Here is a 26350-nt window from a genome sequence, read left to right as displayed (position 1 = left end):
ATAATAACAAAGCACTATAACCACTTATGCAGCAATCTATAGCCATCATATGCATAACACATCACCAAATGACTTGACTCCCCGAAAAAGCAATTCTTTTCTGTATATCATCATAATCCAAATCATTCAAATTCCTAATATGCAATCTTCCAAATGCCATTGCATAGAAATAACACTTAAAAATAAACACAATTAAAAATTGCACCGCATGGCATTATGTAATCAGGTCTAAGCAAGCTTTCTGAAGAGTTAAATTCAAAACCCTAAAAATCCATAGCATAACACCAAAATAAACGCTAACGATCCATCTCAAACAAAAACAAGATATAAACTTTCCAATCGAATTCCAAACCCCATAACTGTTCCAAGAGTCGAAGGAGGACCCCGAGAGGACCGGCGGGGGCCGACCTAACGGTAGGACTTCTGGAAGCGAGCGCGAGCACCACGACCACCGAACTTCTTTGGCTCGCAGCGGCGGGGATCGGCGACGAGGAGGGTGCGGTCGTACCTGACGAGGATGTCCTTGATCTCCTTCTTGGACTGCTCGTCGACGTACTTCTGGTAGAAGGCGACGAGGGCTTTGGCAATGCTCTGGCGGATGGCGTAGATCTGGGAGGTCTTCCCACCGCCGCGGACGCGGATGCGCATGTCCACGCCGGCGAAGCGGTGGCGGCCAAGGAGAAGGATGGGCTCGAAGGCCTTGTAGCGGAGGATCTCCGGCTTCACCAGCTCGATGGGGCTCCCGTTCACCTTGATCAGTCCGCGTCCCCGCTTGCAGTAAGTCACCGCCACCGCCGTTTTCTTGCGGCCAAAGCACTGCACCGAGTCCGTCGCCATGGCTGGGGGCTCCCCGGAGATCAGAACAAGGGGATAGAGGGGTAGCGAGAAGAAACCCTAACCCTAGGAGCCGCAGAAACGTAGAGGGAAGAAGGAGACCAGAAACCTTTATAAACGAACACTAGGGTTTTAGGAGAGCGAGCCACAAGTGTCCAGGTTCTATTATTTATTTACGACTTTAATATAAAATTTGAAAAAGTACAGGGTCTTATGTATAAAGTTTCTTAACAACCGCTAATTTATGGGCCGGGCCGGGCTTGGCCTACAGAACAATGTACTTGGCCCGAGCCGATCTGTCCCCGCCGTTCGGCCTACCTTTCAGGCCCAAGGTCCGCCCTTACTCAGGCTTCGAGCCGGGCAAAGCTTCATACCCATTTCTTAATTTTTAAAAATACTTAAAATATTTTAAAAAGCACTAAAAAGTATTACCAGCAATGTCTATTATCCCATTAACCTTGACACAATTGTCAATTAAGCCTACATCAAATATAAACAAATAATACTAAAAAATAAAAATAATTGGAATTGGGTTAAAAAAAATTGTGATCCACCTCGAGCCTAACTCTTTTATTGAACAGGTCTATTTTCTAGATTCAGTCCGGCCTACGAACACTTTCACCCGAGCCTTAAAGTTTTCAAACTTGAGTGTGTTGTCTGACCTATGAACAGATCTAGTCTTAAAAATTTTCTGTGTTTGAGGCATCAAAACGTATCAATTGTTAAACTTAAGGCCTTTTACATATGACCTTCATAAATATTGTGATATAAAATCCTCATGTTAATATTGTGAATTCGAAACTATCGTCCATTTCATAGTTTCTGCCAAAAAAAAACAAAAAGCTCGTTATTTCTTAAATGGGAAACTTATAGCTTATTTACATGCTCAACAGCAAAGGACACGAATATTTGCATTTTAAGTAGTAGTAGCAATTCGGTCGAATCAAATTTAAGATAGATTAAAAATCTATCATACCAAACCTTATCTATTTATGGAGACATGCTTCAGCTCAGCTTGACCAGAGGCAGATGTGGGTGTCCACTGAGAGTTCCTACGACATTTGGAGGCCTCCATCCGGGGGTCTGTACGATAGGAGAGGGGGACTCGTGATGCCTACCTGGCCTATCACTGGTGACTGGAGAGGAATACATGGGTTTTCGACGGCGAGAGCCGCCATCCGAGGATGGTGGCGGACCGAGCTCTACGGCATGCGGCGGAGATCACCGACATTATTGAGGCTTCACCTACTGGGTTGGTCAGGGACATCTGGGGCCCTCATTCTACTCTTGCAGCGTCTAGGATGATACTAGTATCCTGGGTGCCCCCACCCCCTGGCTTTTTCAAGGTGAACTTCGATGGTAGCGTATCAGCGGACGGGAGCTGCGGAGGTATAGGATTTATTATTAGGGATCATGATGCCAGACTTATGACGGCAGGTGGACGGAGGATTTTTGACTTATCAGTGGTGACCGCGGAGCTTCGGGCGGCCTGGGAGGGTGTTTCCTATGCGAGGCGAGTACTAGGTGCGGGTCGCATCCTTCTCGAGGGGGACTCGACCACGGTGATCGGGTGGATTCGAGAAGGGGGGTGCTCAGTTGAGGACCGGCCGCTGCTCTACGATATCCGCAGAGCTTTAGGGAAGGTTGTCTCCTACCAAGCCTCGCACGTATATCGGGAAGCGAACGGTGCGGCAGATTGGGTTGCTTCCTTCACGGCTCATCACTCGGGAGACTTTTTTTTGGATAGACCACGAGGCTGTGCCTACGCCTTTGCGTAGCATTTTGTTTTCTGATTTTGTTGGCCATTTTTACACTCGTCATGTGTGAGTCGCCGAGATACCAAAAAAAAAAAAAAAAAAAAACTCAAATCTGAAACTGATCATTTTATAAAATAGATTTTTAATTCATGAGTTAATTCATGGATTAAGCATTGCCAACCATAATTTTAATGGGAGGTTCGGATTTTTAATTAAATAAAACAGGCTGTTTTTTTTTGGGTAAGAATAAGACCGGTTGTCTTTGTTAAAAAAAACTTTTTTTTTTATGGGCAAGAATAAGACTGATTGTTTCTAGACCGTTTAATTAAATGGGACTGAGATTGTTTTTTTTTTAAAGTTTCTGGGAGAAAAAAAAAAAAACTTGTTATTTCTTAAGTGGGAAACATATAGCTTATTTATATGCCCAACAAAACAGGCTCTGAAATCTGAATACACAAATATTTGTATTTTAATGAGGGGTCAATACTTTTATGGGTAAGAAAAAGTTTTGATGCAGTACAAAATTAAGCAGATCACTTCAAAAGATCAAATAGATTTCAATACCATAGATTGGAACGTTCATTCATCATAAGTCATTACCAGACAAAGAAGCTTGGCATGCCATTTTTTTAATAAAAAGATTCACTAGGCATTTCAAATATCCTTGGTGTTACCCAAAGAAGCAGTCTCGCAACTGGAAGGATGCATTACATGGTTCCGAGAGGAACTGTCGATTCCATCATATCACCCACCAACCTGAATTCCAGTATATATTGCCACGAGAACCAAGCATATTCATAAAACCTAACAATCTCCAGATAGGGCACATGAAATGTTCAACTTCAAGGAATTACCAATTTCAAGGTATAGTAAAAATTGCCGAGGGCAAAAAGCACAGAGAATATGATATCCACCACTGTATTGATTTTAGTGAAACAGAGTAAATAAAATCACTCATTTTGCTTGAAAATCACCCTATTCTCTAATTTGAAATGGGTGGGGTGCATGCCGCCCTTCTGTTTCAGGTTGCAAGAGCCGTTGTTTTGCATATGGGACACGAGTTCTTCATCATCAGCCATTGTTTGATGCAGGCAGTGTGGAAGTCATGCCCACAATCCAGAGTCCCCAGATCCTCCCCTTTGCTGTATTCTTCCTGCAAGAAAGAATAGGACAATCTATCATGGATGCTGATTATCTATGCTAACATGCAATGAGAACTCCCCGTGAGATGTCGGTCGGACATTCAATACTCCCACATGAATCTAGTGTGAGTACGAGGAAAATGGAGATGAATAGCAGGCAATTCTAAATCATGGGGGAAAAGAAAAGAAAAAACTGCGACCACTATTGTTGTCGTGCTTGCTAGGTGAGAAATCCTTGCATGCATCGCACTTGTCCAAGATCGAGTAAAAGAGAAAACTGAAATAAGAAATAGAAACCTGGCAAATGCAGCATGGCTCGGCTTCCCCAGGTGAATCTGACATAGCGAATGTACATTTTTGCTGCTTCAGGCACTTTAAAATCATTTCCTCACTAAGTCCGGTGCTTACATCTCCTATCCGTTCTTCCAATGCCAATAATTCCTGGAGAAAAATGACGGTTGCATTATGAGGACCTTCAATTGCAATGAAGATAGATAACCAAGAAGGGATTATCTACTTACCTCATAAGACATATTATCCACATCCAGCCGCATGTCCCTGTGCCTGTCATGCAAATCACCACCTCCAAAGAATACAGAATGGTCAAACATAAAAAGATCCTGCACAAATACCACCACCCCAGGTCAAATTACATGGCATAGAAGATTCTCTCTTTTTTCTTTTTTTTAATTAAAAAAAAGCTTTTGGAATCAGTCAGAAAAGTGCTTCAACGATCAAAATTAAAAAGAATGTTTTAGAAACAATCAGAAAAGCGCTTCACTGATCAAATTTTATAGATTATTGCTGGTCTAGAATAGGCTTTTCTTCTCTCTTCATTTGGGGGCCGCTTTTATGAGCTTAAAATGAGGAGCCAAGAAGTTAAGTTCATAGGTCTTTCTACCACCAACTATCCATTAAGGTTCCAAGGCAGGCCGCTCATTTTTTTTTCAAAAGATACCACGGCAGGAATTTGGCATCAATTTAAAGGGTTGGCATCAGGTTGGGGACCAGCAATAAAACCATCTTAAACTTTGATGGATCATAACTTGATCATTAGACAAAGCACATTGGTTAAAGTTCAGGTCAAGGTCTGATTATCATGGACCTTCACAATAAGATGGGCCAATGAATAGACATTGTACAACAGTACATAGAGGGCGTCATGATGAACCTCAAAAACAAGCTACTAATATGAAATAAGGAAATGCACATACATGGTCCTCAATTATCAACATATAACACAAAATATCTAGCAGAACAAGGTCTAGCTGGAAAAAGCAAAACAGAGAGGGTAGAAAGAACCCCACCCTCCGCCAACAAAAAAAAAACGAGTTCATTTCAAACCCCACTGTGTGTGTCGGTGTTTGTGTGCAAAATCGACATCAGAGGGCGAATAACATCGAGGGAGGCAGTAGTGTAGACATTTGACAGCTGAGACAAACACATGAGGAGGGTGGGGATCAGTTGGTTCCAATCTCACATTAGCTTTGAAGGGGCTTCAATGGGAAAGGGGCCATGTACAACCACTTTATATTACATTAAATTGTAGTTGGAGTTGAAGTAAATGCAAAGGACAAAGGACCTCGAATTATGATTTAAACTGATAGACTGCCAGGGCCATGACCATTAGCCACAAACACCAACTAGTGGTCAGACTAGCGAAATTTGGTCAGATCATCAAGCAAGCTGGCTCCTTGCACAAAAGCCAAGCTGCGGAACAAAAAGTAATGCTCACAGGTTATGGCTTTGCTCCACATTTCCTCATCCCTTGGTGGCACATACAACATACGCAAAGCTATACAGTCACTAAACCACTGCATATATTAGTTGTGCACATAGTAATGCAGATAACAACAATATAATAAACACTGACCTCAAATCGTAAATTTTCTCCCTGTCGGATGAGATCCAGCGCATTACGAATCTGTCACAGAAAGAAAAATCTAATGAGCATTATGAAAATTAAAAGAAAGATAACTTCAGGGTAAATGTTTTTCTTAACAAAAGCAAGCTAGGTAATTTAAGAAGTATCCAGAAAATGTAAATGACACAAAATACAAAATCTGATTTATTAGTATGCAGAACTAAGATGGTAAAGTGACCTTCCTATGATTCACAGCAATGGTATGCTTCCATATTTCTGATGAAGAAATGCATATGAAAATAACAGAATCTTAGAAAAAGAAAACCATCAACAACTTGAGCTTGATAGAGGACAGAATGCTAAAAATTTCAACAGCTGCTTCGGAAGCCCATATTGACAATCATGAAGATTTTGTAGCAGGGTGGGGATAATCAAAAAATCTACGAGCATGAATAATAACAAGCATTAAACATGAAAGCTTGACACTAACTGGAAATGAATATTGACAAACATGAAGCTGTTGTAACAGCAGGAAATATCTATGAGCATGATTAAAAAAGAATTAAAACTTGAAAGCTCAATACTAACCACAGAACTCTAGCAAATGGTCCCAGGGTGTTTCTCCTTCATAAGGCAACCTTGGCTGCATAACTTAGGGATACAGCTCCTTCCGTGTTGAGAAGCTTCTAGAATGAGGATCCTAACATTTTTTTTCTTTTTCTAAAAAGAAGATGAAAAAGGAAATGCAAGTATAGAACACCTAATTAAATGCCAAATTGTTAATTTAGATATTATACCATTTTAATCCACTCTCCAAGTCACAACTTTGATATAGTTGACCTTCTGGTATCATATCTTCAATTTGATGTAAACCTTAAACTTACAAGGGTATTCTAATGACTGTTCAAGAACCACTATTCATCCTTAATGGTCATTTGGCTTTATCAATAAGGCCTACTCCAGGTTATCTTGTGAGTGAAATGTTTTTATCATCCATCTAGCTCAGGCAGGCACCATTCCAATAAATAAATAACTGAACTATGTATTTCAGAAAATAAATGATTAACAATCATGTGATAACTCTGATGATATACTTCTTTTTTCCATCTAGTACTGCATAGTACAGCAGAAAATAAATGATGAACTCTATAATGCTACAAAAGGGAGCCTGTCAACTATTCATACATAAGATTGCTTTGCCATGCAAACATCCTTTGTATCAATCCATTTTACCTAAAAGATCCTCTAGACATCGGATGCTTCAACATGGTCCAAAGTTGCATCAGAAAGTGTTTGCAAATCCATGTTTGTCAATCCAATAATTACGTTAGAAATCCATTATGCATATACAAGAGTAACTAGACTCGTTTTTGTCCAAATCAACCAGGCTATTTCTGCCAAAGCTTAAATACTTCAGTCCTTTTAGAAAGAAGTTTGTTTGAAACTTTACTGAACTTATTATCCTGGTTGGTACTCACAGTAAACATGCAATAGCATATCTATTATGATGTACTTACAGATAAATTCATGAACACAAACCCTCACTACAAGTAACAAATATATAAACAACATACTTTTATTGTAAAAACAGTCCTTATCACTCTGTAAGTAAATATAATTATTAGCGGATCAGCTTTCCCTGGCTCACCATTAAATGTCCATAAACATTCATATTATACCAAGAAAAGCATTATTTTTTGCAAGATTATAGCTATATTAAACAAAAAACATCAGTAAAGACTGACATGAAGATGAATGTATCAAAAGCATACCTCTGATATCATCCTGCTTCTTCTCTCTCTTGCAGCTGCCAGAGTCCGTGCAGACAGGGGAATGCCTGGAACACTATCACTCTGGCGGTCCATTGTAACTGCTGACCTCAAGTATGGTTGTTGATGGCCGCGGAAACCAGCTCCAGATTGGCGGCCTCCAATCGCTTGTGAGGTAGAAGAATGGCCATGGCGTGGATGCAGATTGATTCTCCGATCTCTAGATTCAGTGCCGCCTGAAGGAAATAGGGATCTACGGACAATTTCTGATAACATCCGGTGACGTTGGCTTGGAGAATTTTGATGAGACATCCAATTTGGTCCTGATGATTGATGAATTCCTGCACCTGAGCCAGATTGTGATGTAGGAACTGCATTTCCAGGTATGCTTGTGCTTCCATTTGTCAAACTCCAACTTGCCGGATCTTGCACCAAATGTCTGGCATTAGATGCAGGAACAATCATTGAGTGCTCTGAAATAACGTTCCTTGGCACACTCCTTGTGCTCGACTCTTCGACAGCTGATCGCTCACCTACAATGACTTGAGAACTTGAAGAACTACCAATCCTTGGATTGGCAGTCCCATTCCATGGGAAAGAGTGCACATTTGAAGACAAATCAGGAAAGATTGGTCCCTGAGGCTGACTGTGTGAACTTGCACCTGCAACTCCTAGCCTAGATTCCATTCGCTGATTTAAAGGGTTAGACGAAGAAGAAGGTTGATGGACTGACCAATGATTAGAACGCCTGATAGTATTCCCTTGGGGCCATAGCTCAGGTGGAGACAAATCAATCTGATGTGTAGAGTCTATTCTCATTCGAGTATTTCTCTGAAAGCTTCCTGTATTTCCTTCTGAACTATTAAAAGGATGGTGATCATAAGCCACTGCTCTTGTAGTGATGTCCGTCCTTGGGTTCAGTTGTTCTTCAGGAGGAATTGCACCTCCTAGATGACTAGATGAGATAGATATATTTAAACCAGTAGTATCACCATGATGAGCAGAAACCGAGCCCAACAAACTATTCTCGCTTTGGTGAAAGCAACTTGAACTTCCACTGGTTGAAGACTGCCCAGAAACTCCTTCTATGCTCTTTCTCTTGCGTGACAAGTGTCGACCATCCAATGTACCTCCTTGTCTACCTCCACTATCATTTGAGAAAAATTCAACACCCCTGGAAGAACTTCCAAAATTATCTGAAGAACCAACTGATGGAAAGACATGTTGATGCTGCAAGAAGCCTGAACTGTAAGGATGAGGATATAGCCCAGGATCTAGGTTCTGGCTGCTTATACCAACATGCGCTGCATTGTAGTCGGAATTTTGAGAAAATCCATTAGAACTGGAAATTTGTGAAAATGACTGACCATTGTCCACCTGATGGCTGTTAAGATTTATATTCGTATTTTCCAAAGAAAGCAAGTTGGTTGCTTCAGACCAACTTCCTTCTATCCTTGGTCCACCTCCCCTATTACCTGTGAGAGAAGATGCCCATCCCTGTTCGATTTTTGTTTCATCGTGGCTGCCCTGGTTTAGTATGTCCTCGTTAGAGCTAGGTTCACCTCTACTCCAAGTACCTAAGCTAGCACTTTCTTGACTGGACATATTTTCATATGATGTATTCATATCACCAGATGATAGTAGATGTTCCGGTAAGTTCTGGGTCTCTACCGGATTAACAAGCAAATTATTCCAGTATATTTGCTGATCTCTGCCTAAGTTGCTTGAATTGGACCCCTGGTCAAATTCAAACGTCTCAGTGAAGGACCCTACAGTACTCCTTTGCCCTTGCATAGGGTCAGTTTGGTCACCTCCTGAGAACTTCGAAATAAGTATTAAAATGTACTTCAATACAAACAGTTAGTTGTATGCAATAATTCAGCTCGATGGGTTGAACAAGAGCAACCTGCACAAGAACTAAAATTTGATAAAAAAAAAAGTAGATTTTCTGACAGCTAACTCTTTATTTAAAAAAATTACAGACACATGTAATATAGTACTAAATGATCATGGGCCCTCTCATAATAACTGAAAGTATAAACAGAAACTTGCAAAATATACACTTTGTAGAAAGAAACACAACATATAAATTTAAAATCTAGCAATTTACAAAATCCTTAATTTAAATGGATGTTCTGTTTTCCTTATTAATTGTTTAAAATATAGGTTTCCATTTTATACAGACTCCTACCAAAAAAGAACCCAAAAATAAAGAAACACAGAGGAAGGGTATTTCCTTGGAGATTTAGAACTATTTTGTATGAAATGGTGCCAACAATATTATTGTTTTCACAGCAAAAGGAAACTTAAACTTCAAGCCCTGTTTTCTCCATCATCACTATCCAATATGCACATTAGAGATCTACTAGACCTAATGTAAAGGGGAAATAACCAGCATACTTTGCTCTATTTTCAAAAGGTAAAAGCTCCAAATCTATGCCAGATTTTCTTTTCTAATTCTCCTTTGACGATGCTATCTAGTGCAAGTGGTTCATAAAACTTGGCAGCCATACGAATAATTTGGTTAATTATGAAAGAAGTAGCATCATCTACCTGCTACTTAGAAATTTTAAGATACCTTTACTGACCTCTAAAGCATGATTTGAGGGTTAATAGCTAGATATTCTAGCTTAAGACTATGTGCTCTTAACATAGTGAGTTATCTATCAGATCATAAAATGAATCCAGCAAATATCAATGGAAAAAACAATCAGCCATCAATCAACATCAATGAATAATGAAGACTGCTTGTTTGGAAATTCCAAACATCTTTGTCTTTAGTGTCAATATAAACAGGCTGGCATATTACAATATTTGACTCGATGATTTGTGATGAAATTGTAAATTTGTCACAAACATTATGTCTCTTGTCACGAAAGGTGATTCTATCATTTTTAAGTTTATGTCTATGATTTGATTTACTATAAAGTTGCATTGTTTGTATGATTCACATGAATATACAGAATCATAATAGAACTTCCTCTAGGACAATTAGAGGTTATTTTTTTGTACACTAGAAGTGCAGGCTATCATGCGGCTAATATTACAAGAGCATGCTTCATAAGATATAAGGACACACTCTACAAGTTTTATTAAGAGAACAAAAGGTTAATGGTAATATGGGCACTATATAAAACTTTTCTTCCTCCTCATAGTTCCAGACATGGCTAATTAATTAGGTCAGAAGGAGGTAACTTCCTCCATTATTCGCATCATTGAATAGATGCTAAAAAAGATTGAGGTATCAATCCTACTATGAGTTAATAAGGTGAATCAAAGACTATCCATAGGTTGTACTATGTCCAGAACACCTCTCTCACTATAACCAAATTTTAAAGCAATCATGTTATACTAGGGGCGGTAACCGGGTCAGCTTGGATCGGGTTGAATGCATGTCGGGTAAAAAATTCGTCAACTCGAACCTGACATGTTTATTAAATAAGTCAAAACTTTAGATCTGAACCAGACTTGTTTATTAAATAGGTAATCTGACTTGATCCGTATAACCCATTTATTAAACAGATCAAATCGGGTTAAACGGGTTAAACATGTTAAGTAGGTTTTTAACAGATTAAATGGATTAAAGGTTAAACAGGTTAAGGGGGTCGGGTTAAACATGATAGAATTTAGTTGGTCAAATGGGTCGGATTATGATTCGACTCAATTATTAAATAGGTCAGAATGGGTTTAAACTGGTCAAAGGTATAAACCTAAACCCGACCCACTTAATAAACAGATCTAGATGGGTTGACCCGTTTATGACCTAAACCTACTGTTTAAAATAGGAGGTTTATGGGTTAGGTTGACGGATCGGGTCATAAGTTGCCACCTCTATGTTATACTGCCCATATTTCGTTCAAATTGTATGGCATGGTTCATATATAGTACTCAGATACACGATTGACACCACATATGCATACAAACTAATGGAGACCTAATGATAACTTATACAAACATATAGCAATTCTTTAACACTTCCTATCAAATTACTGGTTCCCGAATAAAAGACTTGCAGCTTAATACTAAACTTACTTTTATATATACATATACATACATATATACATATATGGGTATATGGGCAACATGCCATTACGCACACACTCGATTTGCAGTTGCCTACTGTTGTTGCGCACGATGTGACTTCATTGAGATATTAAGTTGATAAACATGCTCATACGGACAGCATAAGCATTCCACAAGTAGATTTACGACATTTTACAAAAGTTTTCAGTAAGAATAAATGAAGAAGTGCGCTACATATTTCCAGGACATTATGGCAACATGTTTAAATCTAGTTATGCAAAATTCAACAAGACATCAACTTTCTGAGATGCAAGCCTTTCAAAATATAGTTACAATGATAAAATTTTTCACTTAGAAAAACATATTTTTTAATCTTCATCTAATTCTATTGTTATTTCATGAATATCTATCTAACATCAGATGTTCTACTTGTGCATGGCCTATCTGAAACTAGAGGTTCCTTTTGCTAGTAACAATAGCCTTGTCCACTGCATTATAAAGAATTTATTTAAATGAACCTATGTTGTTCAAAAACTGGCGATAATTGTCATTCTATTGTGAAAATCAATAATTATAATTGTTTCCATTAACATGTTATAACAATACTCAAGCATATCATAAGATATCCAAATGTCTACTGCAACATGTCATGATATTCATAAGCTCATTTTATTTCCTGGGGCATACGTGATGTGTTTCTTTCTATGTCCTTTCAATCATTTTCTTCACAAGTGCTGTCGAGATCTTCTTTTCCCTTTGCTATACAACAGTCTGGAATCTACAAAAATCTGATCAAAGACCAATTTGTGATTGTATATCAATCCTTTAAACTGTTTGGGTTAGCATTATAGCAGTTCTACATGGACTTGGTTACTCTATTTATCAATCCTAGCATCCACACCTTTGGGCCACTTCAATTGCTAAGCGTGTGGTAAAGGTGAGACTAACAAATGGTGATTAAAAATCATGTCTCTCGATTCTAGACAGGCAATTCAACAATCAAAATAGTGCTACAGCCATAGACTCAAAATCAAAAACAGAAGAGCAATCGGAAATAGTAGAAAGGAGTACCTTTTGTCCCTAGATGAGAAAAAGGAAAGTCCTTTAAAACCTAGCCACAAGATACAAACAAGAAAAACCAACGAAAAGAGACAAAAGACGGAAACTTTTGGGGAAGAAGAGCGTTGCAAATCATGTGAACGCCTCCTCTGGTGGCTACAGTTCCATGTTTTCAAGCCCACAGTAACCAAGATGCCAAAGCAAGCACGGCCCCAGACAACACCAACTAAATGAATAAATAAATAGCACAAAATAGAATAAAAAAAGTAAGAAAAAAGAGAAACCACGATCTGATCTCCAGACACCAACCAACATTGAGACCCAGATTCTTGAAATTTGATGCGAAAAAGGTGAAAATTTAGCAACCGGAAACAACCATCATGCAGCGAGCTTCTAAAGCACATAAAGATCGAATTTTTCCCTCAAAAAAAAATCGATCAACAAAAAAAAATCAATAAAAACGCAAGAAATTAGATTTCAGATGATCGGATTCATCAGAGCTTACCACAGAACCGTATAACGATCGAGAAATCGGAAAGATCGAAGAGAAAGAAGATCCCTTTGTCCCTCTCCCTGTAGATGATATATAAATAACTTCCCGGTCTCCCCTTGGCTTCTCTATTAGGATAGAACAAGGAAAACTCCGGGCCTTGGTTAGGAGAAAGGAAAGAGGAGAAGGGGTGGGTGGGGAAATAGGAGAAGGGAGGAGGGCGTTTGGAATAGAAAGAGGGGAGAAAGAGAAACAAGGGCAGTGATGGAGGAATTTGGGGAAATTTTTTCCCCCTTGGAATGCTTTGGTGCTCCTGCTGATTTCTAGAGTTAAAAATATATAGACAAGAAAAGTAATGATGGGTATATGCATCATAACGGAGTCACTAGCCATAAATGCAGTCTCACCTCTCACACATCATCTTTGCTTTGTACTCCCAAATTCAATATTTTATCATTTTAAAAAGTTTTTTTATAATCTAATTCATGTGATTTTTTTATTTTTTTTTAGTTAGTACTATTTTTCATATTTAAGTTTAATTAGTGCGCCTTAACCAGCTAGCTAGCTGACAAAATTGCAATATATCTCATGTAAATTCTATTTTAAACTTTAACAAATATGTTAAATAAGTTAGCAGGTCAATGTAAACCACTAACTTTGATAGTTGAAATTTGGAGTTGGTAAAAAACTTGCATAGAATCATTTTTCTTCTATATTGCAATCATATACGTGGAAAATTAAAATTTGGAGATTAAAATAGTTATCTAATTGCCTGAAAATAGTCAATGTTCTTTTTAAACAAATTTCTCTGAAGATTCATGTTTCATGACCTTCAACTAGTTTTGAAATAAAAAAATAAAATCTAAACCCCAAAATATTCCTAATACTTAATAATCACCTTATCTTTCTTTCTAGAAACCTTGTATTTAAAAAAAAAAAAATCTCTTTTGTATGACTTTTGCAATATCAGTAAAATATGAGTGGGAATAAGAGTGTGTTGGGTTATTGTGACCAAGTATGTGAAAATTGAGCTATCAACTGTATCTACATTTATAAACCACAAGTTCGACTAGAAAATAATCAAAGATTTAGACTATCTACCAAATCTATTTAGATTTGCTTGGAGCCATCTGTGTGTTTTTTAATATTTTATTTGTTTTATATTTCCTTGAAACTTTATGTTACTGTACTCTTTATGCTTTCCTATTTCAAAAAGGAGGCTATACTTCTATTGCTTTTTTAAATAAGAAAATTTAAGTTTCATGGTATTTGTTTTTCTTTAGCTCCTCCAGCCTCTGGGGATTTCAATTAGCCAGTTCCTGGTCCTAATCTATTTAGGACTTAGAAAAAAAAAAAAATCTTCAGAGACAGGTCTTATTGGAATGATAAAGAACGCAGTAAGCCACCACGCCCTTGGTCTACGCCAAACAATGGGGAGATCGGTCTCAACAAGCCATCTTCTCAACCCCCAACTCAGTAAACCCATCTTTTAATATAGTCTTGATGCTCAATCTTCCTTGCATCCATATTTGTGTGGCCACCCTTCATGTGCCTTGGAATTGCACCACAAATGCTTTTAAACAACCAGATGTTTGAAATAGCAAAATTCAAACCAAAGACCTTCTCCCATAGGATGAGGATGTGAAAGTTAGGTCACACTCTAATTGGTTATCATCAATATCATATACTTGCATGCATTGTATTACCATTTTATTATTAATATGGTACAGCTATAGCTAAGATTACAATTAATTTAATAAGATACGTAAGGTTATATTGTTTATAGCTTATCACTTGTGCTATATTTATGTTGCAAATCTATTTAGTTCTATCGAGTTTTATTTTGCAATGTATTCGTTCCCTTTAATTAGTCTCCCACCATGTGTTTCATCACTTACACTAGCCCAACCCCAACCTAAATCCCCTCCTAGTTTGGAGTTTGGACTGTGCATCAATGGGCCATGGGAAACATTGCCTATCATGTTGATAAATTAGCTACTACGTTTTCTTCTTAATAAACAACATTGTTAATTTGAAAGAACTTTTTCTCTTGACTATTTGTAGGAAGAAAAGTAAGCAAGTATTCCACTTCAGAATTTAGCATTAGGTACGACTGATTAATTTTTGAAGCATGTCATCAATGGAATTTTTATCTTATACCGTCTCCTTGGAGCATATTTGTGCTCACCCGCACTGACGGTGCAATTTTTGACTTGACCCAATCTAAACTTGACCCATCTAACCCGACTCATTGGTTTTGTGGATCGAGAACGGTTAGCTAATCCTAACCTACCAGTAAATTGGGTCAGGTTCAGGCGAGCGAGAATATATAAAAATGTTATTCTTAATATATCATACTTATATTTACTTAATTGGATTTTTAAGGTGATTTGAGCTATTAGATCAGTGAGTCAACAGAGCTCAAAATCTAACTAGGGTAACTGCAAAGGTGGGTATCACCGTTTTGCCCTGCCGCCTCCTTTCCTCCTCATGTCACAGGCTCAGTCCATCAATGGTTACTTATGTGCCTTCATATTTGGACTTTTTCTTACATAGTGATAACCCAACCAGTTGGGCTTGTTTGGAAGCATGAACACGTTATGGGTGTATAACCTTCACCATTGGCTGAATGGCAAGAGAAAAGCTGTTGGGTAGAGGGACAAAATGATGAGATCAAAGAGATGTTGGGTCCTTGGAGCCTTCACCCTTTGGTTTTCTCAAGACGAATTTCGATGGTAGTATCTTAGCGGGTGATAGCAGATGTGGCGTGGGTTTTGTGATTAGAAACCAGAATTTCAGACTGATTGCCGCCAGAGGTCGGCATATTCTTTATGAGTCAGTCCTAGTGGCGGAGCTGCGTGCGGCATGGGAGGATCTTGTCCATGCCAGAGTGCACCTAGATGTGCGACGGATCTTTCTTGAGGATGATTCAGCTATAATGATCGACTGAATCTAGAACAGGGCATATTTGCACCCTCTAGTCAGTGATATTAGCTATCTTCTGGAGGAGTCTGATTCCTTCGGTGTCATGCTTATATTTCAGGAGGCAAATAATGCGATGGATTGGATCGCTTCCTTCTGGAGCCGTCATATGGGGAGCATTAGAGCATGTGCCATCGGCACTAGAGCGTATTTTGTACGGTGACTATTTCGAGTGTACTCACGGCTGTATGTAGTGAGACGCCGATACACAAAAAAAAAAAAAAAGTTAGATCATAGAATTCCTGAGAGACAGATAGCTACAGTAGATTCATTCCCAAAGGTAGTTTCTGGCGTCCTAATATTTCTGGTACTGAATCATCAAAGGTTACCACGATCTGTTGGATGCCCCCCCTTTCGCTCCTAACACGCTGGCAGCCACAAATGGAATTTGTCCATGCTCCAAACAAACCCTTAAATCATTGATTATTTAATTAAAATGTTAATTTAGTAAATATATGCAGTTATCTTTTAGTAAGAATTAAATATACACGCGAACTATTGCAAAATTGCAGAAAATTTCCTTATTAGCATCAGATTTGTTTTTAGGATTAAAAAGATTTCTTTTCACTGAAATATTCTTTAAAAAATTGATACATGGATATATAATGTTTGAAAAAGTATTTTTTATATATTTGATTAACCATATAAAAATAAATCATTCCAAAATAGCTTATATTTAGTTTAGTACCTACCTTTGTGAGGAAGTTGTATAAAATATTGGTTAAGTTCTTAACAAAGAAAAAGATCTTATTCCATTATGTCTAAAAACTTTAGGATATTTTTAGAAATAAAAATTTGCTTAGCCGGTGGAAATTGAATTTTTTTATATATTCTATATATATATATATATATATATATATATATATTACAAATGTGTGGATCTTATTTTCATAAAAAAATTTACTTTTCTATTTTTTTTAAAAAAACTCCAACGAAATGTGAGGTTTTTTTTATTAACCATACTTTTCTCTTTTTTTTTTTGAACCAAACAAGTGCTTTTAGATTATACATGATGCTTATGGAAGATCCATGAAAGATTTGAAGCACTTTAAGGTTACTGTGGTACATGGAATCGGTTGAAACATTTACTTACCATTATAATCATGGACAAATCTATATCTTACTCGATCATATTCGTTGATTTCTTTTTCCGAGATTCAAATCCGAGAGATATGATTTTAATCAGAAGAGCAAAGAATTTGTTGAGGAATGATCGTTACTGCCGTTACAATGACTAACTTATGGCCGAGTGCTGGCTAACTAACGACTCCAGAATCGTTACATCGGCCGTTTATTTTAAGGATGCTCGTGCGACGATTGGACCGGGTCAGGGGCGACATGTGGACGAATTAGGCCCGGCCGGCCGGGTTCAATAACAACCCTCCCCACGAGCCCGGAGGATGGGGTTCGAATTTGAAAACCGGAGCTCCAGGGATTGACTGGAGGGCGGCGAGGCGATGATGGAGGAGGAGGAGAAGACCACAGAGGGCGGTGGAATGGGCAAGGGGCCTCCGGCGGCGGCGGCGGAGGCGGAGGCGACGGAGGAGGTGGAGGAAGGAGAGATCGTGGCGGATCCGAACACCTCGGAGGTGGAGGAGGGGCCGCGGCGGTTGCGGCAGAGCCATCCTCTGGAGCACTCGTGGACCTTCTGGTTCGACAACCCCTCCGCCAAATCCAAGCAGGCCGCTTGGGGAAGCTCCATCCGCCCGGTCCACACCTTCTCCACTGTTGAAGACTTCTGGGGGTAGGGAAACGCTCTCTCTTTCTAACGAATGTTCTTCTGTTCTTTTCCATGCCGTATTTATCATGACAGATCTAGGTCATACACTGAGAAGGTTTATAGTTTTTAAATATTTAATGGATTTATAGTTTTGTTTATGTTGTACTTGTAGGTAGGAAAGAGTTTCTAAGCTTTGATGTTGGGTCATGACACATGGTTGCCGAGGATTATGATCGTTAGCATCGTAACTGTCTGCTAGGTTTTTTGTTAGGGCTGCTCTATTGGGTTGGTCTGGATTTTTCTTTTTTGTTTTGAAGAATGTCATTGAGAAACATAAACCATTTTATTGTTTGATTGCAATCTGAATGTTTATGATATCCGAGCTCGAGTCTAAATGTTACGCCCTGGATCTAACACTCAGGTCCGAATTGCAATACGGCTGCACACTCTATAGATCAGAGTCTTAAACTGACTAACACAATGATCACTAACCCATTTCAAAGTCTACGAGCTAGGGTGTAAAGTACCCCGATCAGAATTTTCTTGTGCAGATGACTCTTCCTTAACAGAATCAAATTCGATTATCAAAATAAAGTCATAGTAATCTAGACCGCCTATCAACATCCACCATAGATCCATCACCTAGTCCCTGGAGTATATATATATGGTGATTCAAGTATAGAGATTCTAACCTTTATTGAAGACTGACTAATACAATGATCAATAAGCTAGGGTGCAGAGTACCCCGATTAGAATCTTCTTGCACAGATGACTCTTCCTCTACAGAATCAAACTCGATTATCAAAAGAAAGTCAAATAATGGACTAATAACCTAGACCGTCACCGACGTCCACTAGGGGTCCATCACCCAATCCCTCGAGTCCCTATTACCATCTACTCGGATCAACTAGAAAAAACCATGGTCTCGATCCGGAAGGATCTTGCACGGAGCAGCTACTCTTCTCTTTTTGCCGTTTCCTTCTAACCATTTCATTTCACTCCGACTTATCTTCCCCATATGCTAGACTAGATGTACTTAATATACATAGAAAGGTTCAAAGTATAATCTTTCTAGTCTTTTTCGTATATCTTCTATCCTCCAGAGAGGGAAATAGAGAGAGAAAATAGAGCGGAGAGAGAGAAAGAGTGAGAAGAAAGAGAGAGAAACCCTCTCTCTTGACCCTCCTCCCTTCCCCCTTGCAAGACCAAGGGGGTGGCGGCCATGGTGGCCTGGCCCCCACTTGACGGCGGCCATGGCGGCTGACTGGCGGCCGACGGCGGCAAAATAGGGCGATGAAACCGAAATGGGACTTGTTTCGGCGATTTTCCGATGGTTCGCCAGCTCCAAAAGGCCAAGAACAACGGCTAGAAGCCCGAGAAAAAAAGGAACGAGGTTCCGGTGGCCCTTTCCGACGACGAATCGAGGAGGCTCAGAGAAGAAGAGCTTGAATTGCGGCGATTCTTGATGATTGGGATGGAGAAAATCAAAGGAGGAGAGTTAACAGGCAAGATCCTCGAGTTCGAATCGAACTCGAATTGCCCTCGGTGAGTTGCTGTTTTCGTCGGAATCGGGCAGGAAAAAGACTCCCAGTTGGGGTCTTCTTCTCCGATCCGCTCACGTGTCGAGAACGGGTCGGGTTCGGGCCTGGCCCCTCTGGGCTAGCCCACGATCCCAAAAATTTAGGTTATTACACTAATGAAACCAAACTTATATCTAGCCTATCAAAAGATTTGCTTCAGTAAGCTTAGGCAAACTTATTTATTTATTTATATTAGACAGATTTAAACCGCTTTCTACTAGTTTGTAATATCCTTGAACCAATAACAAATATATATATATATATATATTTCCAAGAAATCAAACATGAGAAATGATCCTAGATGCATGCAATGATGGTTTAGCATGTGTATCACATTATTTTGAGTAATTTATCATATAAATAACATTTTAAATATGCAACTATATTTACGCATCACCATGTACAATATCAATTACCATTAGAAAAGGGATTTTTGACGATGTTTGTAAATCAATATAGTGACCATGTGACCAATTGCATGGAACTGGTATAGTGGGATGTGGTGTTCCTAGGTGGATATAATTATTTTCTCTCTTTTTTGACTGCAAATGTATTTGCGGATGAGCAAGAGGGGTTTCTATTGGTTTTCTCTATATACATGTGGTGGAGAGTAGAGGGCACCACAAAGTGTTCGTGCAGCCATGGTCTACCTAGTAAAGCCCGATAGGATGTATCAGCATTAATCACATCAAATTGAACTTTAGTCCAATCACTCGATATGATCTTATCTCTCCAAACGGTGATCCATCATCTCAGTCCATGACTAGGGCCCTAAGATGGAAACCGTTCTATTTGTTGGTTCGAATCCTACCGGTTCCTACAGCGCCATTCCATCCATCCTTGAGCCCGAATGACATGATTTGGTAGCAATAGATACCCTTTGAAGTTCTGAAGGCCATGTGAAGGTTGTAGAGTGACCTTCGGATTCAATTAATAATGAATGGCAAAGTCATTTCAAAAGCAGTTGGTGTGGTTAAGGGAACCTACCGGAGCTGCAGCGAAAGCGAGTCTTTATAAGGCGATTGCCACTGCTTATTGACCAAACATGGGTGATCTATCCATGACTTCCCAATCCACATAATTAAAACTATACCATGGAGAGAGTGTCTTTGGATTGCTTTCTTCCTATGGATGCTCTTACCTGAAATACGAGGCTTTAAACCCAGGATTTATTGGTTCTCTGTTTTAACATGTAATTCCTTGGGTTAGGGACTATGTATGATACTTAAACTTCTAGAATTCATTTTGGAGAAAACAAAGAAGTTAGGAATTCATCATCGATCATTCTACTTTAACTCTAACTGATCTTGTAGAGCACAATGGCACATGTTTTTCAATTTTCGTGGCTTTTTGAAATGCATGATTTGCATCTTGAGGTGTTTCTTGTAAACTCATCTTGCCATGTGTGTCAGAATGAAAGTCATGCTTTTAATAAAGTAGAAGCTGCCATTCATAAATTATCATTATGTATTCTACTTTGCAGGTTTGGTTGCTTGTTTTCTTGTTTGCTTGCAGCAATTACTCATTTACATATTAGAATATTTCTGTGAATTTTAATACCTCCAGACCATTTATGTGCTTTTCTTTTAAGATCTGTTCAGGTAAAACAATACTAGCATTATCCGTACCATACTATGCAAAATAATCATCCATATCACCATTCTGATCTGAAAATTCATTGCAACTCTGTTTCCTACGAAACCTGATATTTTGTGCTGACCTTTTTCCTTGACAACCAGAATTGTGATTGTGGTCAGTGGAAGTATCCTGCTGCAGTTTTCTTTCAGTGGTCATTCAGTTTCCATGTTCAGGATTATGGTTTTAGAGAATCCATGGAATCTCACTCTCTTTATTATCACTTATTGGTGGAATAGATTGGAGCATCTTAGCTGGTCCCTTTGGTTATGATTTCATCCTTTTTACTAGAGCGTATCACCTGTTGTTCCTTGGGACAAACCATACCGTTGAAAGAAAAGGATTACTGCTCATGTTCCTTTTATACAAAACTTCTGCTCTTGCTCATGGTCTACTCTGCTTCCCTTGTTTACAACTGAAGGCATGGTTCTCCATGAGGTTCTTGCATATCCTCTGCAATCTATGAGTATCTATGAATGAGTATTTCAAAGTATTTTAAGAAAATTGTAGTAGCAGTGGTCAGAGATTATGCCAACAGCGTAGTCATTTTCTAACAGGTCCATGCCATCTCTATCATCTATTAAGTGCATCGTCTTGTTATTATCAACCATTTGAAATTTATTTTTCTATCATTTTAATATAATTATGATGCTTTATCTTTTTCTTTGAATAATATAATTTATTGATGTCTCTTCGCTTGGCTTGTTTTTGTATGCTTATTTTAAATGACTTATACATTTTTATGTCTATTTTTTCAGTTTGCTTCTCACTTTATTACTCTTTTATGCTAAATAAGCAGTCCTTGCTGTCTACCTATTAAGAGATCTGTTTGTAAAACCTTTTTGTCCCAGTCTTTACAATAATATACATCGCCCAAGCAAATTGGCTGTTGGAGCGGACTTCTCTTGTTTCAAATACAAAATAGAGCCAAAATGGGAGGACCCAGTGTGTGCAAATGGGGGAAAATGGACCATAAGCTGCTCTAGGGGGAAGGTTGATACGTGGTGGTTATACACAGTATGCTGTTGTTCTCACATCTCTTTTTTGTTTAGTTGTATATTGCAGTACAAAATGCAGATGTAGTTTGCTGATGAATTTTTCACACTTTTTTTATTTTTTGTTTCTGTCAGTTGTTGGCTATGCTCGGCGAGCAGTTTGATCATGGTGAAGAAATATGTGGGGCAGTCGTCAATGTACGAGCAAAACAAGAGAAGATTTCCATATGGACAAAAAATGGTTTGAATGAAGCTGCTCAGGTAAATACTGAAGCATGTATTTAGGCTATCTGACTACAGGACAATTAATCGTAGATGCTAAATTCCAGTATGAGGTTATCATATATGTATTGCTGTGCCTTTTTTATGTGATAGTGTTATTGATTGAGAGCATTAAGCATTTGGTTTCATATCTATGAGACATCTATGTACTGTCTTTGACTTCCTAAATCGTTCATGTAACTAACAGGCTTAAAGATGTGCAGATCTATCATCTACAAAGTCATAGGAAATAATATATGTGATAAACATATCCTGCCTGCGTGGATTGAACCAATAAGATGGAATTTTCCACCTGCTGACTGGCCTAATTGATTTTATTGGATGTTGTCTTTTCTTCAAAACTTGCCTTGGCCAAGAATTTGAGACCAGCTGAGGATTGATATGTGGTATAAAGCCATTTGGGATTCACTTGGACCTTCATGTGTCATACCTTAATTCAATGAGCTGATCCCCTCATAAAATGGGACAAGTCTTGGTATTTTGAGAGAATGGGGGCAAACCACCCACACTATAACTATGTAGGTTCCAATATTGGGGGTGCACCATCCAAGCTTTAACCGAGAACCTCTGCTTGCTAAGCCGGGGAGTGGGGATTATAACCCAAGTCTTGTAGTTTGAGGTGAACTGAAGTATGACTCCTGTTAGTGTTCTTTTCATCTTTTGTTTCTAGTTGGTCAGAGTCAAACCTTGATTACATTGATTTGTCTACAATGTTTGTGCTGCGTGCAACTGGAAGCTGACCTGATTGAGAAGCTGATCATATCAGCATCAAGAGCCACTTGTCTCCAACTCATGCCATGCACCATCCAATCATGATTAAACATGGCTTGCTATGTTTCAAATTCTCACTGATCAAGGCATATCTCTGAAGGTTATATATATATATATATATATTTTTTTTTTTTAAAAAAAAAAATGTTTTACAGTTGAGCATTGGGAAACAATGGAAGGAGATCCTGGATTACAATGAGACCATTGGTTTTATACTGCATGTAAGTTCTGTTTTTAACCATTAAAATACATGAACTATGTGCTTGCTGGAGAGATGTTTTACTGCATATTCATCTCACATCACAATGTTCATTTTGATTACAGGATGATGCAAAGAAGCACGACAGATTTGCCAAGAGTCGATATCAAATATGATCTTCCTGTTTTAACAAGTAGAATGAACCTATGATTTGCTTTTTCTAGCATCTAACTAGAAGCATGAGGCGATGACATCAAATAGTGCTGATGACATTTTCAGTGGATACTGATGATTTATTTCTTCGGTGATGGTCTTGTTCCTTCTTGATCCCTGTATAGCTTCTTGCGCTGTCAGCCTAGCTGCTAATATCTTTGAATGCTGACTTATAGTAATGTTGACTTAATGCTCCCTTTGTGGTGTTGATTTTCCTCTTGATATATGTTTGTTGTGAAGCCTGCGGCACTTTGGTTCTATTTGCATTGTCAAACCCCTCGGTTGTCTGCCTACTTGTCAAAATGCAAGTAGCAGGAAAATAGTTGAAATCTGCAGCATGGACATTCTTCCACCCGGCATTTCCACATCCACCAGCACTTGCATCGGTCACAACAACATCTCGGTGATATGTTCTCATTATCTATCCATTGAAGCACTTTGATTTTTTTTTTTTTTTAATGGCAAGAGCCAACTTTTGTTATCGAGCCAACATTTCTCACCCAGCATTTCCAGTTCTTCACAAATTTCACTGGCATCCTGACCCAGCTCTGGCATAACCCTATAACACAAAAAAAATTATTGCGTTTCACTGCATGCATGGCATCTGGTGCATGCCATGAATTGCTGATCACTGAGACGGACGTGCAATGAATGGAACCAACGCGCATCAGTGTGGCTGTGCGCACGCAATGATTTCTTCTAAAACCAATGCTCATAATATTAAAAACTACTGCGTGCTCCAAAATACAATTTAAATAAGAGCAACCACTAGAAAAGAGGAATGCATGCGTTAAATGCTCAAGAATTGAAGCAAAGTGCGCGGACTAGAGAATTAAGGCTGCAAATGGACGAGTACTGTCTTTTCTTCTTCTATGTACCAAGAAAAAAAAAAGAAGGACGAGTATCGATCCATGGACCAACCACCTCCAAGATCGTAGTATCCATTTAAAGAAGGATTCCTTGACGTACGTTTTCTTCGCCTTACACAAGAACGCTGTGCTACAAAGGAGACTAGGATCTGGAAGAAGAGAGGAAAGAAAAGAGCGAAAGAACCAGTAGAAAAAGCGAAGCCGGACCCGGTCCGGAGCCCGGAGAGGCGGCTCAGCGGGCGGCATTTAAGGCGTGGAGGGTGATGGAGACCGGACCGGTCCGGGCCCTCCACCGGGCGGCTTGGCGGTGGACCAACTCCTGGATCCCGGCGAAGGCCACCAAGAACTCCGCCGCCTGGGTCCGGTCGAGCACCCCCTTCACGGCCACCTCCAGCGCCCGATACCTCAGCCGCTGCGCCCGCCCCACTACCCTTTCCATCTTCCTCACCTCCGCCGCCGCCACCGCAGCAGCTGCCGCCGGCGCACCGCCCGCCGCCCGTTCCGCCGCGGCGGCCGAAGGGGAGATCGAGGACGCAGGTGATCTGGTACTCGGCGGCCTCCTCTTCGAGGACGGCCTCGTGGACGCGGATGCGGCGGGCGGCCTCGGCGAGGGTGCGGAGGGCGCGGGGGGAGAGGGGGAGGAGGGCGGAGTTGGCGGCGAGGACGGGGATGAGGGAGAGGATGGCGGAGGGGCGCCAGTCTCCGAGCCAGGAGAGGGCGGCGTTCTCCAAGGGGAGTTTCCACGGGGGCAGGAGGAGGCGGCCGACGTCGCGGGGACGGGCGGGGAGCATGAACCGGTTGAAGTGGGCGTCGAAGCGGGCGAGCTCCGAGTCGATTAGTTGGTCGAGGGCCCACCGCGCCCGGAGCTGGCGCTCCATCCGCCACGCGCTCGTCCGCCTCTCCTCCCGCCACTTCCCGTACGCCTCCGACAGCTTCTCCACTGCGGCGTTTTGCGTCGCGTTCAAGAACAAGAACAACGCTATCATCATTTGACTGTCCAAGAGGCCCAAGAAAGAAGGAAATAGACCGGGGGGGGGGGGGGGGGGGGGAGCGTACCGGGCTTGGAGAAATCGTGCTTGAGGAGGCTGAGGCAAGTGATGGCATCGGAGGGGGGTGGCTTGGCGTCGTCGTCGTCGTCATCGTCGCAACCTCCATGATGGGGTTCCTCGTCTTCCTCGCGATGGCGGTCTCCTCTGCTGAAAAGGTTCAAGAAATGTTGAGAGGAAAAGAATAGAGAGATGAGTGAGTGAGTGAGTGAGTGAGAGAGAGAGAGACTCACACGAGCAGCAGCGGCTTGACCGACTTCTTTCTTGGCATATTGAACCGCCAATGGAGCAGTGGAGAGAGAAGGAGAGGGGGGGCGGGGGGGACTGGAGAGAGAGAGATGAGAAAGAGAGCTTTTATCCAGTTTAGTTGAGTTCACCAAGACTACCAAAACCCAACGAGAAATAGGCAATTGTGCCTCTCAAGCCTGGATTTGCAAAAATACGCTTGAATCTTGCAAGATTGCACTTCAGTCTATGAATTCCAAGGATTAATTACTTAAACCGAAAACGTAAGTCAACTCGACACTTAGATCTAACTCAAAACTAAAGCGAATAACAATTTACTATCATGGAACCACACCTCATCATCTCTTTCCCCCCATATCCCATAAAGACTGATGCAATGATCTTGCGATTGTTGACAAGCGCTCGCTCTATAGAAAAGAAAACAAAAACATGATCTCTCATTGATTTAACAGAATATGGGGGGTAAGTGGTCTGTGTTTGGGTTTGCTCTTGTAATTTTCCATTTAACAATATCGAAAGAAGCATAGGTCAGTGGATATATGGTTCCGTGTCGTACATCTGAATTCTGTTCCTACCAGGTGATCTAAAACATGGATTCGCCGGTTCTCTGTAATAAGAGTAGATTCAGACTTTATAATACCATTGATAGGCTGCTCGAGTTGTCGGGACTGATGCCTTTTTTGTTATGCTACCTCTGTTATAACAGACTTCTGAATTAAAGTTAATTTGGAAGGCAACTGGTCTCCTTAACAGCCTCTAGCTCAGTTTTCACCTCTTTTGTCAAGATTTATTTATTTATTTATTAAGAGGCCACAAATACGATGCATGGAAGGAAAGGGCTCAGGTTGTATCTTTTGCAGAAGAATGATGAATT

General features: G+C 40.0%; 4 protein-coding genes across 6 annotated transcripts; 1 reads left to right on the top strand and 3 right to left on the bottom strand.

Moving 5' to 3' along the window:
* Positions 1 to 105: 105 nt before the first annotated feature.
* LOC103706501 (40S ribosomal protein S16-like) lies at positions 106 to 984 on the bottom strand. The gene has a single exon (XM_008790620.4). The coding sequence runs from the start codon at positions 835 to 837 to the stop codon at positions 409 to 411; it is 429 nt and encodes a 142-aa protein (XP_008788842.1). The 5' UTR covers positions 838 to 984; the 3' UTR covers positions 106 to 408.
* A 2378-nt stretch (positions 985 to 3362) lies between these two features.
* On the bottom strand, positions 3363 to 13339 carry LOC103706500 (probable E3 ubiquitin-protein ligase HIP1). Of its 2 annotated transcripts, none has more exons than XM_008790618.3 (6): positions 12954 to 13339; positions 7370 to 9272; positions 5607 to 5657; positions 4255 to 4353; positions 4031 to 4174; positions 3363 to 3744 (listed from the first exon to the last, which is right to left on the bottom strand). In XM_008790618.3, the coding sequence occupies exons 2-6, from the start codon at positions 9158 to 9160 to the stop codon at positions 3613 to 3615; spliced, it is 2217 nt and encodes a 738-aa protein (XP_008788840.2). In that variant the 5' UTR covers positions 9161 to 9272; positions 12954 to 13339; the 3' UTR covers positions 3363 to 3612. The 2 variants fall into 2 exon arrangements, with proteins under 2 accessions (XP_008788840.2, XP_008788841.2); XM_008790619.4 differs by having other exon boundaries at positions 7370 to 9283; positions 12954 to 13288.
* Positions 13340 to 17292: 3953 nt separating this feature from the next.
* Positions 17293 to 23539, top strand: LOC103706498 (eukaryotic translation initiation factor 4E-1-like). Its single transcript, XM_008790615.4, has 5 exons — positions 17293 to 17664; positions 21707 to 21872; positions 21986 to 22111; positions 23059 to 23124; positions 23228 to 23539. The coding sequence occupies exons 1-5, from the start codon at positions 17378 to 17380 to the stop codon at positions 23276 to 23278; spliced, it is 696 nt and encodes a 231-aa protein (XP_008788837.2). The 5' UTR covers positions 17293 to 17377; the 3' UTR covers positions 23279 to 23539.
* Positions 23540 to 23757: 218 nt separating this feature from the next.
* LOC103706499 lies at positions 23758 to 25961 on the bottom strand. 2 transcript variants are annotated; one of them, XM_026804442.2, is made up of 3 exons: positions 25464 to 25961; positions 25241 to 25377; positions 23758 to 25124 (listed from the first exon to the last, which is right to left on the bottom strand). In XM_026804442.2, exons 1-3 carry the CDS (start codon positions 25499 to 25501, stop codon positions 24148 to 24150), a joined length of 1152 nt encoding a protein of 383 aa, XP_026660243.2. In that variant the 5' UTR covers positions 25502 to 25961; the 3' UTR covers positions 23758 to 24147. The 2 variants fall into 2 exon arrangements, with proteins under 2 accessions (XP_026660243.2, XP_008788839.2); XM_008790617.4 differs by having other exon boundaries at positions 25241 to 25380; positions 25464 to 25958.
* Positions 25962 to 26350: the final 389 nt, after the last annotated feature.

Source organism: Phoenix dactylifera, chromosome 7 (genome assembly GCF_009389715.1).
Source record: "Phoenix dactylifera cultivar Barhee BC4 chromosome 7, palm_55x_up_171113_PBpolish2nd_filt_p, whole genome shotgun sequence".
Lineage (NCBI taxonomy): Eukaryota > Viridiplantae > Streptophyta > Magnoliopsida > Arecales > Arecaceae > Phoenix > Phoenix dactylifera.
This window is presented reverse-complemented; position numbering and strand designations above follow the sequence as displayed.

Bases quoted from the DNA above. Each gene is read 5' to 3' on its own strand.
- LOC103706501 (XM_008790620.4), bottom strand. From the start codon at position 837: ATGGCGACGGACTCGGTGCAGTGCTTTGGCCGCAAGAAAACGGCGGTG.
- LOC103706500 (XM_008790618.3), bottom strand. From the start codon at position 9,160: ATGCAAGGGCAAAGGAGTACTGTAGGGTCCTTCACTGAGACGTTTGAA. The intron at 4,354-5,606 runs GTCAGTGTTTAT...GTATTTGTGCAG, and splicing joins GAGAAAATTTACGATTTGAG to GATCTTTTTATGTTTGACCA. The intron at 4,175-4,254 runs GTAAGTAGATAA...ATTTTTCTCCAG, and splicing joins TGGATAATATGTCTTATGAG to GAATTATTGGCATTGGAAGA.
- LOC103706498 (XM_008790615.4), top strand. From the start codon at position 17,378: ATGATGGAGGAGGAGGAGAAGACCACAGAGGGCGGTGGAATGGGCAAG. The intron at 17,665-21,706 runs GTAGGGAAACGC...TTTTTGTCCCAG, and splicing joins ACTGTTGAAGACTTCTGGGG to TCTTTACAATAATATACATC. The intron at 21,873-21,985 runs GTATGCTGTTGT...TGTTTCTGTCAG, and splicing joins ATACGTGGTGGTTATACACA to TTGTTGGCTATGCTCGGCGA.
- LOC103706499 (XM_008790617.4), bottom strand. From the start codon at position 25,501: ATGCCAAGAAAGAAGTCGGTCAAGCCGCTGCTGCTCGT. The intron at 25,381-25,463 runs GTGAGTCTCTCT...GAACCTTTTCAG, and splicing joins GTCAAGCCGCTGCTGCTCGT to CAGAGGAGACCGCCATCGCG. The intron at 25,125-25,240 runs GTACGCTCCCCC...AAAACGCCGCAG, and splicing joins GCACGATTTCTCCAAGCCCG to TGGAGAAGCTGTCGGAGGCG.